This window comes from Pseudopodoces humilis, chromosome 7, assembly GCF_049639895.1.
Source record: "Pseudopodoces humilis isolate 2021_Gansu_Grassland_sample_001 chromosome 7, ASM4963989v1, whole genome shotgun sequence".
NCBI classification, from domain to species: domain Eukaryota; kingdom Metazoa; phylum Chordata; class Aves; order Passeriformes; family Paridae; genus Pseudopodoces; species Pseudopodoces humilis.
The window spans coordinates 18,807,330-18,824,132 of NC_142206.1; the positions used below are offsets into that span (position 1 = coordinate 18,807,330).

Sequence of the window (16,803 nt, forward strand, 5' to 3'; positions counted from 1 at the left end):
TAGAATAAATCTGTTTTGTTTCTTGAAGTTCACACTCCATGTGAGGAAAACAATGGTGGTTGCTCCCATCTGTGCCTGCTGTCTCCAAGGGACCCCTTCTACAGCTGTGCCTGTCCCACTGGTGTGCAGCTGGAAGATGATGGCAGGACGTGCAAAGCAGGTAGGAACTTGGCTTTTTTCTAGAGTCACAGTGTTGGCGTGGTTTGGGTTCTCTGCTTCAGAGCTGATCCTTGAAGAAGAGAGTTGAGAGGAGCTGCCTTATACACTGAAATGTCATTTTGCCTGAAAACCTCCCACCAAGCTAACAAAGATGGCAAATTTTATGAACTAAAGTAATCTTTTGTAGCAGAAATCTGAATTTTGTCTGTATTTAGGGTTGCCAGTTCTCTGTAGGAATGAAGTAGTATCTGGAACCCATTGCTGAGGGATTTTATTAGGAGTAAGTTAACGCAGGACATCTTTGGTCAGTGGAGAAACTTCTGCTCCCTCCCATTCCTTGTCCAGAAGAGATCTATGATGAGGTAGTGGTGGCTGAGCTGTTGAGATAACTGAGAAAATACTGTCCTAGGTGAGTTGTCCCTGAGGAGGAGAGGGTTGTTTATCACCAAAAAAAAAAAGCTGTTCAGAGAATAATAGCTAGAGTATATCCTTTAAATAGAAAGTGTAACTAGGTGCATATTTTGTATCCACAGGTTGAATGCCCGTTGTGGTATACTTAGAAAACTCGTTTTCTCCTTGACTGAGAAGTCTCTTCTAGAGATGTATCTTACAAAAGCAGGCAACTAACAGTGATATCGTGGTAGAACACTAGGAGGCAAGGTTTTGAGAGTGTTCTGCTGACTGCTGCCTGTCCCCAGTGCGCTTTTGAGTCTAGTCAAATAATATAATAATTTTCTGATGTGGCTTGATTCCTCTGTGTACTAGAGCAAGCATAAAAGATGCCTTTCATTTGTGGACTAGAAGCACAATTTAAACACTGAATCTCCAGGGTTTAAGGGCCGGCTTTATTAGCTCATCCTGCTGTAATTGAAAGGCTTATAAGGTAGCTTTGCAGCTGCTAGGAGACTTTTCCCTTTACTCCTTCCAGCTTTGGAAAGTTTCCTTTTCACAGCTTTTAAAAAAACCTCGCTGAATGCTCAGGACAACCTTTTTAGACGTTCATATTGACCTCATGTTTCTGGCAGTGGGAATGAAGGTCAGCCTGCTTTTGGCATTTTGGCAGATTGCGCAAGCAAGACTGACTGCTTATACTGTGCTTTCACCTTTCCATCGTTAGGCCAGACAGTCTGCCAAGGGTTTTCTGTCAAAGGAGGGCAAAAAAGTGGGATGAGAACAGGAAATCTGGTTTTGCATAAGAATGTGGCTTTTTGGTTCAGTTTTATGGATTATTTCTTTCCCAAGCTCCACATCTTTTGTTGCCCTGTCTGCCTTATGCCAACATCCATGTGCTTCTCTTTCCCATATGACTAATTAACTCCTTGGCTGCAAGAAACTGACTTTCTGTTCTCCACACGAGCCCTTTGTAGTGATGTTGTGACAGGAGCTGGAGATCCACGGGTGTTGACCACCTCTTCATTTTGTTCCCTGTTGGCTTGGGCAGAGGTGCAGAAGTACAGAGTCACTTGGGCATATGAGCTTCTTTGACTTCAGACTGTTAAGTGAATCACACAAAAGCTGCTGGGGGTTTATCTGCAGAAGGAAAAAGCATTCTGTTCTCAAAATCTCTGTCCACATGGGGAGTTTACCAGTGCAAATATAGCTATATAATGTTGCTGTATACATCTGTCAGAAAGAATTCTTGAGCAGAAAAGCCCTGGGGTGCTTAGGTGATTTTAGCTCTCTTGAATATTGAAGTAGACATACATTAGTAGTGTTCAGATGATAGGACTCTGTAGGTCTTTACAAAGGTAAAGGGCTTAGGTAATTAACAAAAATATGAATTCAAGAACAGGCTGTGCCAGTATTTGCCTTGCTGAGTTACGTCTGTATGCAATGAAACTCTGGATTTTTACAATTGGACTAAACTAATCATTGATATGCTGGAACCTTAAGTATTGTGCCTGTGTTAAAATAATAGTTCATTTTTCTGTAGTTTTAGCTTTTGGTGTTGACTCATTCTTGTTTGTCTCTGGTTCTAAAGAGTTGCTCTGAATAAATAATGCAAAAAAATTACCTTTGCAGTAAATATCCACCACTAATAATGGATGATAGACAGACAGATGTATTGCAACTGGCATCCAGTATATGTTCTCCTCTGGGAATGTGTAAATGTTTTGTGCAGGTAAATTTATTGTTTTGCATACCCATGGCACTACGTCTGTTTTCCTCTGTTGGCTTGAAAATGTAATGCACTTCCTTGAGGTTCTCATATCAGCAAGCAAGAGAGTTATAAATTTGGTAAGTAAATCAGCTGCTCCTGACCATGTACTCTTAGCAAAATGAACATTCAAACTCTGGTCTCTGAAATTACTAGGCGGTGGTGTTGGACCATGACTGTCTCGTTGGATGTGTCAAACAGATGATTTTAGATAGGTATCTGAACCTAAACTTGCTGGCACAGAAGTAATGAAGTCAGTTTGCAAAGTCTGTCAGAGTCTGATGATTCTAGTGCCTGTGGAGAGTGGCCTACTCAGCAGTAACTGGTTACACCTTGTAACTTTCAGTGATAACTGACTAGTGAAACGTCATCTCTCCAAATGGAGCTTCCGTCCTGAGACTAAGTAGTTTTCTTGATTTGTGTTTTGTTTGTTTTTTTTGTGTGTTTTGTTCATTTGTTTGAAAGCCTTTCCTAAGCTGACTTCAGCAATTGCATGAATATTTGAAAAAGGAACCAAAATTTGGTTGCAGTCATTTAGAAGAGTTGTGTAATTCTACCAGCAAATAGACCAGTTCAAAGCAGAGCAAAAGGGTGGAAGTTTCACAGGCTTGGGAAACTTCTAGTAATTTTGCTGATTTGAAGTTTTTCTTGCTTTCATTGTTTAAGGATCACATTTGTTCTCTTTATGAACAGAATTATTTGGATTCATGAATCTTCTGCTTGTGTGCAATGTCTCCTTTCAAGCTGTTCCTTCTCCTGCTCTCCTGGAGTTCCCTTCTTAGGATTTAGTGAGTTCTGTTGTTGGGCCAGCGGTGGTTTGTAGTGTTGTGAGAAAGACAAATGTATTAATGGCTACTGTCTTGTCTCCAACAGTAAATTATTTGCTCCATTTTCACCTTGCAGGGCAGAGACTTCAGGTGATACCTGTCACCTCTTTTGAGCAGATTGACCTTCCTCATGCTTCTCACTTTCCACAGTGCACAGTGAATGACATGAACTTATCTGTTTCTCGCTCCAGCTCTGGTGCACCTTTGGTACAATTTGTACCACTTAAAGTGAATGTTTCCAGATAAATTGGAGACAGATCTTTGCACCCTGTTTTGTTTTTGTGGAGCAGGTTTGTTCTGCTTTGCTGGGCAAAGCTGCAGACTCAGAATATTGGATGATGACTCCTGTTTTTTCCTTCCTTCTGTGACTTGACGATGTGGTTCAGTTTAATGACATTCAGGGAAGTCTAGATGTTTTTTGCATATCTTGCCAGCTAACTGTGATTAAAGCCTGATCCCAGTCTCTTGTACAGCAGCTATGTGTCTGCATCCTTCCAAGACTGAGCTGGTTTTTGTAAACAGCATTCAGCAGCACTCTTCTCTTATGTTTCTGGAAAATATACAATTTCTTTCTGCTGTGTTCAGTGTCACTGGCATACAGCTATCACTGCAGGCCTTCCAAAGCAATGTCAAAAGCCTCTTCTTTTTTCTAAGTGGATATATTTCCTGTAAGCGGTCACTCTGACTTCCTAAATTCCCTCTGCCTGTCAGTGTTGCATTCCTAAAGGTTCTTACTTTCATTGTACATAATTTTCCTGATATAGTACCAAGTCTGTCAAAGTATATGAATTAGAATTAGTTGGATAGCATTTTAAAACTTATTATCAGGGCTGATACCTGCACAGTATTTTCAATATTCTGCACCTCGCTCTCCCAAGTCTTTGCTAGCTTAGCTCTATGGCTATGAAGCTGTAGTAAGTAGGATAAACTGGGACTTCAGCTAATGTTCCTTTTGATTCTATATTTTTAACTTCAGCAAGGACACTCAGAGCTACCAAATATCAGAATTAGTCCAGATCCATACAGCTTCTGGAAGCTTCTGAAAGCTGTGTACCACTAGTTTTAAAAAAACATTCTTCAGGATTTGGTTTTGCTTCTCATTAAATATGTAATACTTGCTGCAGTATATAGATAAAATATTTCAGTAAATGCTACAGAATTTTACTCATTATGCAAATTCATTGCAGCAATATCACATGGCCTGGATATCATTAATTCTTGATCCATTTTACATATCTAAATTCCTCTCTAATCAAATTTAAGTCTCTATTAAGAGGAACTTTTTTTTTACTTGCTTCCACATAAAAACACAAACCAGAACAAGCCAAACTTTTCAGTGACACTGAAATCTCTTGGAGATTTAATTTCACTCTGATTTATTGTTTTTCCACTTGTATTGGGAAAGGTCATGATTATGTTGCCTCTCTTGTGTTTGAAAACAATGTGTGAGGCCCCTCGGTAAGAAGGCATGAGGGTGGTTGAGGTCTTGGTGTATTTGCATGCCATGCAAAGAATAGGTGATAAATGTGATATTTTTTGCCATAGTTTTGGAGAAATGCTTTTGATATTTTGAGGCTTATACAAAGGAGTGATGCCTGGAAATAAGGGCAGTGCCAATTGAAGTAAATGCCCATGTACTGGGGGACAGATTTGTGAGCTGATGCTATCCGTGCAATGCTTGGTAATGGATTGCTCCTATAAAGGGGCCTTTTCCTAAAGGTTGTGCAAAAAATATGTTAGGGATAAATATCCAAGATTGCATTGACTCCTGCTAGTGGCTTGCCTTAGTGCTGAGGTTGCTGGCAGGTTTGACAGTGAGACAGGTACCTGGATTCACAATTATCTTGGTGGCTTCTTTACCACAGCAGATCTACCCTTACAGAAAAGCCTGGGATGTGGAAACTCAACTCTTGCTGTGCATCAGCATGAGCATTCCTTAAAGCCAGCATGACAACCACTGCTGTAGATTGAGCTTTAAGCATGAGTCAAACAAAAAAAGTTACTCATTTTTAGAATCTTTCATATATTCAGTGCCAGGAGTTTGGCTGTTTTAAAGTGGCAACAAGGAGAATTTCTTCCCTCTTCTGCTTCTGCTCCTGTAATGTACCTCAGTTGATAGGTACTTTGTAGAAATCTGGTTCCTTTTAGATATCTCGGTCTAGATGTTGTAAACAGCCAGCTGCTTTTTGCAATAATATTGTCCTTGCTATGTCAGAATGTGAGTGGCTGTTTGAGACATGGTACATTGACCTCAATTCATCAGGGGCATTTCTCCAGTGGAAGGCAACTGTTCTTTGCCTGAAAATGGGAGAATTTGGCTGTTAGTCTTGTGTGGTGTTACAAGTTGTAGGGTTTCTGCCAGGAAGGTGTGACAGCTGCAGTTTCTCTAATAAATGAGGAAATTCTGTTCTCCCAAATGAAAACCAGAAAAAATGTTTTCATAACTGGAAAAGAAAGTACTTGCTTCAGGTGTTTGAAGAGTCAGCTACCCTTTTCTATCCTTGATCCTCTTGTTGAGGCAATTGATTAGGGTTGGCTGCTATTCCCAGTGTCATATTTCTTTTTGCCATTCTGCACATTGCAGAATAGAAAACTGTTTTTGGAACCTGCTGGCTAATACCACAGGGCATATAGTGGTTTTTTTATATGCAGGAGATAGAAGTCTATTGAAGGAAGAAATGCTAAGGCACTTTCTTCTCACCTCCTGTGTATTCCTTGGTGCACATCATATGTTTTACAAGTTTTGTCTGCGGTTCCTTGGTGAGCAACCATGAATTTATTACAGCAACTAAGCAAGACAAGCTCACAGACAAATACCTTCATGGTGAAGGACTTACTTCATACCATTTAACCACCAGAGAAGGTTTCTTTGCTAGCATGCCTTCCTGATAAATAAAGAGGAATGGTATGGATTAATCTAGACTTTCTGATTATATAGATCAACCACTAATTTGAGAAGAACAGCCTTTTTGAGAAGGAGAAGGGTCAGGGAAATATTTGTTATTTGGGATAACTGCTGTAGAATCAGTTCTTTCAAGTAAAAAGTGTATTTTCTGATAAAGCTTCTGGTGGCATTGTGTGTATAACTGGAGTATTCTAGCACTTGGAAGATGCTGGAAGAGAAACCTGGTGTATCAGTAGAAAAACTCTGATTACATTCTAGCATTGATTTGGAGCTGTATTGGGAAGCAGCACTCATGTCCTAACCTGTTAGTCACAAGATGAAAAAGCAAAAAGAATACTGTATTTTACCTTATTTCCTAGAACCTTGACAGCTGACTGGATATCTGTCTTTCCCTGTTGACAGCTCTGTGGTTGAAATGCAACTGTGGAAAACCACTGGCTTCCGGTTGCAAGATGCTTTGATTTCTTATGTGTCTTCTGTCCTATGCCTGGTGTTTGACTACCATAGGGAGATGTTATCCAGAAACTGGAAGACTTTTCCTTCACTCCCTCTCTCCCCATTGCACTCTCAAAGGTGTACTGTACTTCCTTTGCTTACCCAGGAATTGTTGAAACCGCAAGTTTTTAATTAAAAACTGTTCAGTAATGGGTACCTAGGAGTCTGGGAAATCTAGAGGGAAATCTACCTCTTCTCGTCCTGCTCCGTTTAGTGAGTAGTTTTTTTCCCTTTCTTACATGTGTAGGTCTTTGTTTTGAGACTGTTTTCCCCTTGCTTTATTTAGTGTTTAATGTTGATGAGTTTACTTGATTTATATGAAAAGATGTATTATTATTTTCTTTTCATATCAACTTTTATGCTTTTCAATGGGGACTTCTTTGTATAGTGACAAAATGAAAAAGCCTCATATGGAAATGGCCTTCTTTATAATTTCACTGGATAAAAGCCATTAGAAACATGCCATATGGAGCAAACCTGGAGGGAGTGAGGAGCATTCTTGAAGGTCTGCCACATCATCTTCTAGTTCTGTTGTCGGTGGTTTTCCTGGGCTATGGTGAATGAAACTTTTTTTCAAGCTTTGTTGGTGCATGTTTCAAATTGATGGCTACTTTCCAGGACTCTGAAACACTGTCTAGTTAGAGCTTATTTTTGTGGTTAGGGCTTTTTTGTTTTTTTTTTTTTTTTTTTAATTTTTTTTGGTGTGTGCATATAAAGGAAATAGCAATGCTCTCCCTTTTCAGCTCTGTTGAGTCTCTGGATTGAATCTGGTTTTATGCTGCAAAAGAACCACACCCTGGGTCTGCACTGAAAAGGTTTATGTGTAAGCTTTGTTATCTTGCATTCACTATGTGCTGGGAACATACACAGGCAAAGTCACCAAGACCCAGTGATAACTGCCTGAGCTGCTGTGGCTTGACTGCTTCTTCCAGCATTGGGTGGCCAGGTCTGTTTTACTGCATCAGCATCAGATTGAGACTCTCCCTAGATGTGCAAACCCTAATTTGCAGCTGTTTGTATCTTTTTTGTTTGGTTTGTTTTGCTGTTTTGCTTTTTTCTTGATTGTGTCAGCTCAGAATTGAATTTTCTGGGCCTCCATCAGACTTGGCACACAATAAATAATGCTTAAATTTCAAAGCATTATACAGTTTTCAGTCTCAGAGAGGGCTCATGGGGTGTATTTATTTCTGTTTGTGTAAAGGATGACAGCAGTGCAGGGAAACTTAATATGTTCAAAGTCTCTTGCTGAATGAGAAACATCTGTAATTAGAAGTCAGTAGAAATGGGATTGTAGAAAGCCTACTGTATTTCTGTTCACTTTTTTAGTATATTAATTATGTACCCTGTTGAGCTGTAATGGATTTTTGATTCTTGTCTCTGTGCATTTGAGGTGTTACTGCCAAAACTTGGTTTAACAGAAACTAGGTGGTTAAAATGGATGTCAGTTCTAAAGTCAGTGATTCCTTACTCTGAGCCAGTGGAATTGTGTATCTCCAGCAGAGAGCAGGTACATGTAAACTTTAAAACCTTGCTTTGTGAGGAAACACCACAATCCAAAGCCTACCCTTTTCCTAGCAGTAGGGATTTCTGACAGACTTTTTCTTGGCCCATCCTTTTTCCTATGGCTTGCAATGAGCTGTTATTGAGAATTCTGTGCAAAGGGAGGTTAAAACTTTTTTTTTTTTTTTTTTGCTAATAGAGAGTAGAAGCTGGGAATATGATATCCATAAGGTAACAGTCAGATTTACCACTTAACATTTCCAACTCTCTCTTCTCTTTCTTTAAAGCACACAGAGACTAGACAGACCCCAGGCAGGGTAAGACTTAGTTGGTCAAGTGCTTTGAGGCCTTTGGATGAAACCTGTGTGTAAGGACAGCTTCTTTGCTTGGTACAGCAGGAGCCAGATGGCTGTGCTGACCTTTAGTTCTGCTTAATACCAATGCAGTTATGACTTATATTAATGCTGTTTTAGGTAAATCTTCCTTAGAGTTATCTAGTCCTCTGTCAATAATAACTTCTCAAACCTTTGTGCTCACAAGTGGGGTACTGGGTATGTAAAACTGAATGTGTCTCACAGAAGCTCTGTCCTAAACTAGAACAGGATAACTGAGTTCTGCTTCCAACAGCTTTTTCTGGAAGAAAGGTTACTTCTGTCCTAGTCAGCTGCTTTGTGCTAATGATCTTATCAGCTGTGCAGTTTAACTGATATTCCATTTGTGGGATTTCATGTTGGTGGCTGTGTGAATGTGTCAAAATTCTGATTTGTGGGTGTTTTTTCTGGTTCAGGCAAAGTTAGAAGTCTGCTGCTATGATAGTGGAAGAAACGGGAGACAATAGCTTTTCACTGTAACATGCAGACAGATATGATGTAATTTATGAGTTACGTAAGTGCTCTGGTATTTCCTTTCTTTGTCACAATTGTTAGTTTTCCTTATGCTTACTTACCTTTCAATTAAATCAAGTCCTGTCTGAATGTGGCCACTCAAAACATTCTTTCAAAGAAACCTTTCCTGTTTCTATTTTGCTGGTTGCACACTCCCACTTCACGCAGTCCTTGGTTTTAAATTGCATGTGCGGTGTCCAGCTGGAGAGTACATGGCCAGCCTTTCCCAGCCCACACTGTCACACAGTAAGAAGCAGCAGTCCTGTCTTCCTCTCAGACTGAAAGATAAACAAAGGCCTGAACTGGAATGCATAGTGCTGTTCATGTTGCAACTGGCTCTAGTAAGGTAACCAAGGAGAATGTAAAAAAAGATTTTCCATTTATTTCTAGGTATTGCTAAAGTTTGTTTCAACTCCTTAAATACTACTGTTTTCTGAGGAGGTTGAGGAACAAGAAAGGGGGTTTTACAGAGTTTTGTTGATTTAAATCCAGTCAGTTTCATTACATTGTTTTCCTTTTGGTGTGAAGAGTGCCTAATATTAAACCCTTGTGCAAGGTGTCAAAGTTGTTTTGAATATTGGAAAGCTTATTAAACAGCATGGCAGTGTTACCAGTACTCATACACTCTGTGTTTTCTCCCAGAACCATACTCTGGCTCCCTTTTGCCATTCACTGAAACTCTGCCAGGTAATCCACTGTACTGCAGCAACCAACAAAATCTCTCGCTTTTTTGATAAATCTTTTTCGTTTATCAAGAGTGCTGAGGTAGCTGTGCTCAAACAGCTTTTAAAGGAGCTGCCTGCAGTCAAGGTACTTCTAACACACTCTTTTCAAAAAGCACTTACCATTTTGTTCTTTGGAGCAGAACTAAAATGCTTCCTGGTTTTACAGTGTATCTGATTTTCTCCCCACAAGTACAGAGGTTTCCTGAGTTGTTTGTAATGAGACTGAGTCTGTACATGCAGGTGCATGCTCATGCATATACATAGAGCTGGGGGATGAGTCCTACAATAGGTCATTGTTCTAGCCTAATTAGCAGACAGACAAATGGGAAAGGAATAGCATGGCCTTCTCTGGCAAAGACTAACAGAGGCAGCCACTGCAGTCCCCATGTTTAGGTTGGGTGAATAAATTGGAGCATTTGTTACTGTGTTATAGATGTCTTGTTACTTGTCAAATGTGAAGTGGGCCAAGGGAAGAATAAAAAAGGGTCTTGTCAAGCTGGTGAGATGGCCTGTTTTGCTGCTGTCAGCTCTGATTGCAGTTAATTTTGCAAATAGAATACAGTTGCCATTTCCAGCAGTGAAGCATGCATTTTTAATAACAAAAGCACAAAACAACCAAATCAAAGCAAGCAGGATATCCTAGCATTGATATTAAAAATACTGATTTCTGGGTATGGAAGGAAAGCATCTCGTGTAAGTGCCAAAAAAAAAAAAAAGGTTTCCTAACCTGTTTCTCTAGGATTTATTAATTGCAAAGAGTACAGAGTCTTCTTACTAGTTTTTTTGGTAAATTCAGATATTGTTCTAATGCCCCATTCCTGGAAGAGTTCAAGGCCAGGATGGCTGAAACCCTGAGCAACCTGATCTAGCGGGTGACATCCCTGCCTATGACAGAGGGATTGGAATTAGATGATCTTCAACATCTCTTCCAACCTAAACCTTTCTGTGATTGTATGATAACCAGAACAGCTCATCAGCTCTTATAGTGATCAGACCTAATGAAAACTTCTCTTGAAGGTCTGCAGAAAGCTTTGACTGAATAGAGTAGAGAAAAATAAACAGTTAAAAATTTAAACCAGCTGAAAAAGTAAAACAATTTGAATTTGAGTATTTTAAAATACTTTCCAAATGGAAATTTTAGGTTGATCAAGTTCTTCCTGGTTTTCTATTTATGGCTTGCATAGAAAACTTTTCATAAACTTTTTCTGAAGTATTTGGTTGCTGCAATTGTGATGTTGGAATAGCTTGCATTTCCCACTCCCCTCCACAAAGACTTTTGTTCATTGTGTGGTGTTATAAATGACCATGCTGTAACAGTTAGCAGTTCTGTCAGGAATCTCTTGATCGTGTGGTTAGAGAAGTGACTGCAGTGAGAGAGGTTTTTGAAGATGAAGTTAATTAAATATGTTATAGCACTTTAGCACTAGGTAAATAGGTGGCTGTAACGTGTTAGGCAGATTCTAGGGTATCTAGGATAACACTGGGCAAGTCACAGCACAACACTTCTGCAGCCTTGAAAACATTCCTACCAACATTAATAATCAAAATACCTCCATGATACAGATAAAACTAATGAGCCAGACAAGCGTGTTTGTCCAGGTTTTTAGAGAGAACCAGTGTCAAGTTCTCATCTCTTGGTGATGTGCTCAGTCTGCTACCAACTCTTTCTTTCTAGCAGAAATTTGTTAATGGAGTCAAATACAGTTATAACCAACTGTAATTTTAAACTGTGTTGTAATAAAAGACGGGATTTTTTGCACCTATCAAAAATTACCTATGATAACAATCTATTATAGACTTTCAAGTGGGGGGTGTAACATAGTGATGATACAGGCCGTGGCAACATTTTCTCTGTTCACACTTTTTAAGGTTCAAGGATGTTGGTGCATGTCTGTCAAGAGTCTTTTTGTGTAATATTTCATTTAATTTTTAAGCAGCCCTACAGAACTGGCCAGGTAGCTCATTCCTCTATTTCTTTTTCCCCACAAACCTCATTTAGAGGTATATTAGAAGAAATTACCAAGAGGCATCCCATTTGACTACCAACATGATGTCCCAATTGTCAACTGAAGATTTTCTTTTTGTTCTCTAGATCAGCAGGGAGAAGTTTTCGTTTTCTTGTTTATTTTTAGCCATATATGTCCATGGGACAGAACAGAGGTTGGGAATATATATGCAGTAGTGTTTGCTTGGAGAAAAAGTCAGAACAGCTGAATGTGTCAGAAACAAATTGATTCTTTTGGTTTGCGAGAAGACTTTAGTCATGTAGTTGATTCAAGTTGTCTTGTCCTGTTCCTGGTCAAAATAATACTTTAAATGTAAATATGTGGTCTTATGCAGAGGTGGACCTATCACAGGGCTGGATAAGATAAATCTGAGTCTAATTATAGCTGTTTTGGTACTACTTGTGAATTTTGTTAACAAAAAATGTTTAACAGGGATGTTAACAGGGTATTTCAGCCTGTTGTCTAGTCAGCATTTCTAGACATAATTTGGGCCTTAGACTGACGGTTCCTTCCTCTGAACTTGTTCACAGTGAACCAAGGTGAACCTGCAATCCTTTGTGTGAAGAGACAAAACATATGCATTTGATTCTTATCTGTTTGTTCCCATGCAATGAAGTTTGCAATGTTTGTTGTCCTAGAAATACATGCAATATTGGTAATTGCTGTGTTATCACTTGCTAAGCAGGTATTTGATAGTCCTCTGCTCCACAGTATTTACTTCAGTATTAAGGTTATGATTGCAGAGACATTGATAGAGTAGGAATTCAGAAGTTAAGGTGGATATAAATTTGAGTGCTCTTGGTGTGTGAACAGTGTCCATGATGTTCCTTGAGTATTAACCACCTCTCTTGGACCCCTCTTCCCTCTAGGGCATGTTCCCATGAGATTGTTTCAGGAGGATGCCTGAAGAGATCAGATATCTCTTCAGAACCTTACTCAGGACCCTGTTTCTTCATTGCAGGATCCTGTGCTGCACCATGTCATGGTCACTGCAGCCAAGGCTGCCCCCAGCATTCGCATCCCAGACAGTTCTTTGTTGTTAGTTAGTACAAAGTGCAGCAGCACATCTTTCCTCACTGGCCTCTCCACCACCTGTGCTAGAAAGTTGTCATCAGTGCTCTGCAGGAGCCTCCTGCGCTGTGTGTGCTCAGCTGTCCTGTTCCTCCAGCAGAGACGGGGGTGGCTGAAGCCACCTGCAAGAACCAGGGTCTGTGACTGTGAGGCTCCTTCCAGCTCTCTGTAAAAGACCTCATCTACTTGCTTCTCCTGATCTGGTGTCCTGTAACAAGCACCCACAACAGTGTCACCCTGACTGCTCTGTTCTTTAATCCTAACCCTGACTAGCTCATCATCCTCCCTGAGACAGAGCACCACGCATTCCAGGTGTTCTCTTACATATAAAGCAACTCCAACGTCTCACCTGTATTTTTAAATGTATAATTTAAAACCCTTCTGTGTTTGTACAACACTTAGATGACCAGATGCATCCCCCTTCCCATGCTGAGTTTTGAGACCTGAATTTTTACTTAACTTGCACTAACCAGTTTTTATTTTGACTCCCATAATGAAATATTTCAGAAGCATGGAAGCTAGACATAAAACTTTGTTACATGAGGTATTCAGTTCTGCTGTAGTTGCTGTGTCTCTCTTGTTTTGCTGTCATGAATGCATGGGCTTTCATTCCTCCCTTTTCTCCAGGGGGTTTTTGAGCTCTGAGTTGTTTCTCTCCTTCTACCTAAGACTTCCCTCAAAGTGCTGCTGTCCTTATCAGACCTTGTCAGCTGATGCTCACTGGGAGAAGTGTTCTTGCTGGAGCCTGTCATGGTGCCAGCACAAGTGTTTGTGGAGCTCTGCAGGTCTGGTTGTTAACTTAGGCCAGTGGCTTTATTTCTGCTGAGTTAGTTTTCCTTTGGATCAGCTCTTCAGTGTGGTTTGCAGCACAGCTGTAGTACAAGGGCATGTTGTGCTTGCATGTGTGTACAGGTGATAAAGAAGTGAGAGCAAGCAGCCCATGGCAAGGAGAAGAGCAGCACTGCTTCTTCCAAGAGTTGTGATCGACCGAGGTAGTTCAAAGTGCTTAAACAATATTAAAATACAGCTCTTTTAGATCCTTTCTGTCCCTATACACTTCTGCCCTGAGCACTATTTCTTTTCAGAGCTTCTGAGAGGATATGTAGAAGCTAAACCCTGATTTCCAAACTCAAAACCAGCAACCATAGTGAATGTGAATTTGGTTGTGCTGTACAATAGATTCAACTTCTGTGTCTCCAGATCTATGTAAGCATGTCTAGGTGTGAAATATTTCTAGAAGAATATTCTCATGAGGATTTGAATTTCTGTTATTCTTAGTGGGCTCAAAAGATATGTCTGCGTGTTGGCCATTTTCATTCAATCTTAGCTGCTGGGGGGAACTAGAAATTGCCATCTCCTAGTGGTGTTTGCTGGTCTGGACGAAATATAACAAATTACTTTTACTCAGATTTCTAGTTTTGGACTACTGCTAAACAATAACATTACCTTGCCAGTTTTCAGAATATACAGCATCAACTTGGTAACAGAAATAGGAAAAAACCCACATACTTCTCTTTTTGTACCGAAGAATGCATGGATGGATGTGGGGAAACTTTATTAAGCAACTTCACATCTTGCTGTCCGTCCTCTTTTTTGCACTAATAAAAGAAGCTGCCACTTCATTGTCAGACAACACTGAAGATGCCATTTGTCCTTGAAATGCACTCCAGGTTGTTGTTTGGCACCCTCTCCACAATCAGGAAAACTTTGCATTGGGGAGAAAGAATAGAGGAGAGAAAAGAACAACAATCCTATTGCCTTAAAATTGTTTTGCGCCAACTTCGGCCAAATGATAAATACGTGCTGTGGTTGTGACTTGTTTTCTTGTTGGACTGTCTGGAGTAAATCATTAATGCAATTTGTTTACAAAATACTCCAGTCTTCTGTCAGCCCCTGTCATTTATTGCGTAGGGCATCTGTGAAAACTTGTCTAATGCACTGATTGAGCTAGTGAGACATTTGGCTGAGCAAGTCTCTGTAACATGATGAAATATTTGGACCTGCACCCACCATTTTATTTTTTTTTTTTTTGGATTCTAGAGACAGATTGCTATGGTCTGTATTAGTTTAGAAGGCTGGGAGAAATTGTCATCTAAAATATAAGCAAATGTATATCTTCATGAAAGCTTGATGTCCTTATTTAAGGAAATCTGTTGTTATAGTGACAGTAGCAGTTCGCAGCCTGCTGTGCCCTACTGAAATCTTCACATCAGCAGCAATGGAAATGATGCCATGAATGCTTTTCTCTCCAGGTGCTGAGGAAGTCTTGCTGCTTGCTAGAAGAACTGACTTGAGGAGGATTTCCCTGGACATGCCGGATTTCACCGACATCATTCTGCAGATAGACAACATCAGACATGCAATTGCCATTGACTATGACCCTGTGGAAGGCTACATCTACTGGACTGATGATGATGTCCGGGCAATTCGTCGGGCCTACCTTGATGGTGCTGGAGCCCAGACCCTGGTGACCACGGAAATCAACCATCCAGACGGGATTGCTGTGGACTGGGTGGCCAGGAACCTGTACTGGACTGATACTGGCACAGACCGCATTGAGGTGACCCGGCTGAATGGGACGTCAAGGAAGATTCTTATCTCAGAAAACCTAGATGAACCTCGAGCCATAGTGCTCAATCCTGTAATGGGGTGAGTTTTGTGTGTAGTGAGAGCCCTGTGCTAGGGCTTGGGATCCAGCTTATGGTCTCCCAAACTGAAAACATGCAAATTGCAGGATGAAGTGTGTAGTATTTGTCAGATACTCAGGAAATGACTGGCTTTCCCTTGATTCATTCCTTTAATGACTGTGTACATAAAAGGTGGCTTCTAAATATAGTGGTCTTCAATGAACCTATACACTGGTTGAATTTTCTTGTCTCTGCATCTTCAGTGATACCCTAACTATGAAAGAATTGTGTCACTGCATATTTTCAGTATTTTAATTTATTTACTACTCAAACTTTATATTATCTTCACTGATTACAGTTTGAGTTGGCTTGTTTGCTGCTGTTGGGGACGCAGAAAGCAAATTCTTTCAAAAGCAGCACAGACCTTAACTCTTGTCTTGCCTGTTGCATGCATTAAGTGTTCATCTTCTTTCATTTAATTTTTTATATTCATTATATTATATATATAATATATATATTTATATTCATTATATTTAATTTTTAAATTTTTTTTAATTATTTTTTTTTATTTTTTTCCCCAGCTACATGTATTGGACGGACTGGGGTGAAAGCCCAAAGATAGAATGTGCTTATTTGGATGGCTCAGAAAGGCGAGTCCTGGTAAATACATCCCTTGGGTGGCCTAATGGCTTGGCGCTGGATCTTGAAAAAAACAAACTTTACTGGGGAGATGCAAAAACAGATAAAATTGAGGTGAGTAACAGAGCCATGCTTCAATGCATTTGTAGAAAACAAGTGCAGTTCTCATATGCAGCTTTGTCTTGGGTACATTTTCCCATTTTTGGAGGAGCCTTGTTTCATTAAAATGATATTTATCATAACAAGACATAGTTGAGAAGAAAGGAAGTACATTCATGTGGTTCAGAAAATTTCTGCAAGAAATGGTATGTTTGTTATGTCTACATTGCTCCAAGTGTAATTTAATTGCTTGAAATCTCAGGTTTTACCTGAGGCTTTTGCAACAAATTGGGACACTCAGGTAAAATTTGTTTAAAAGATGTTTTGGCTTGTCTGTGGCTTGGAACTGCTATCTAAAATTGTTGGGTACAAAAGACAGTGCAAGATTCATGTACAGGAACCAGTGGATATGGAGGCCCTGGGAAGCCATGTTTCAGGGTGTTAATGGTTATGTGGTATCCAGATTTGTGGACAAGAAGTAATTTTTTATGTACCTTCTGCTTTGAAAGCGATATAGGCGGTCTGTACCTGAATTTGAGGAGGGAAATTTCTGCCTTGGTCTTGGCCTGCAGAATCAACTGAGTTTTAATGTTGCTTGGGGTAGTAGAATAGGCAACATTTTTTGATAAATGATTTAGATAAATAGATTTTGAGGAATGACTGCTTTCTAAAGATTTTGCCATCAGGAAGAGAGGAAATTAGACTGTC

At 39.9% G+C, this 16,803-nt stretch overlaps 1 protein-coding gene across 2 annotated transcripts in view; it reads left to right on the plus strand.

Moving 5' to 3' along the window:
- Positions 1-16,803, plus strand: part of LRP5 (LDL receptor related protein 5) — a 137,107-nt gene that overhangs the window by 51,174 nt on the left and 69,130 nt on the right. For both annotated transcript variants that reach the window (XM_088057275.1, XM_005522381.3), the window contains exons 5-7: positions 29-160; positions 14,983-15,379; positions 15,939-16,110. In XM_088057275.1, the coding sequence (XP_087913401.1) occupies positions 29-160; positions 14,983-15,379; positions 15,939-16,110 (701 nt within the window). The remainder of the gene's footprint in view (positions 1-28; positions 161-14,982; positions 15,380-15,938; positions 16,111-16,803) is intronic.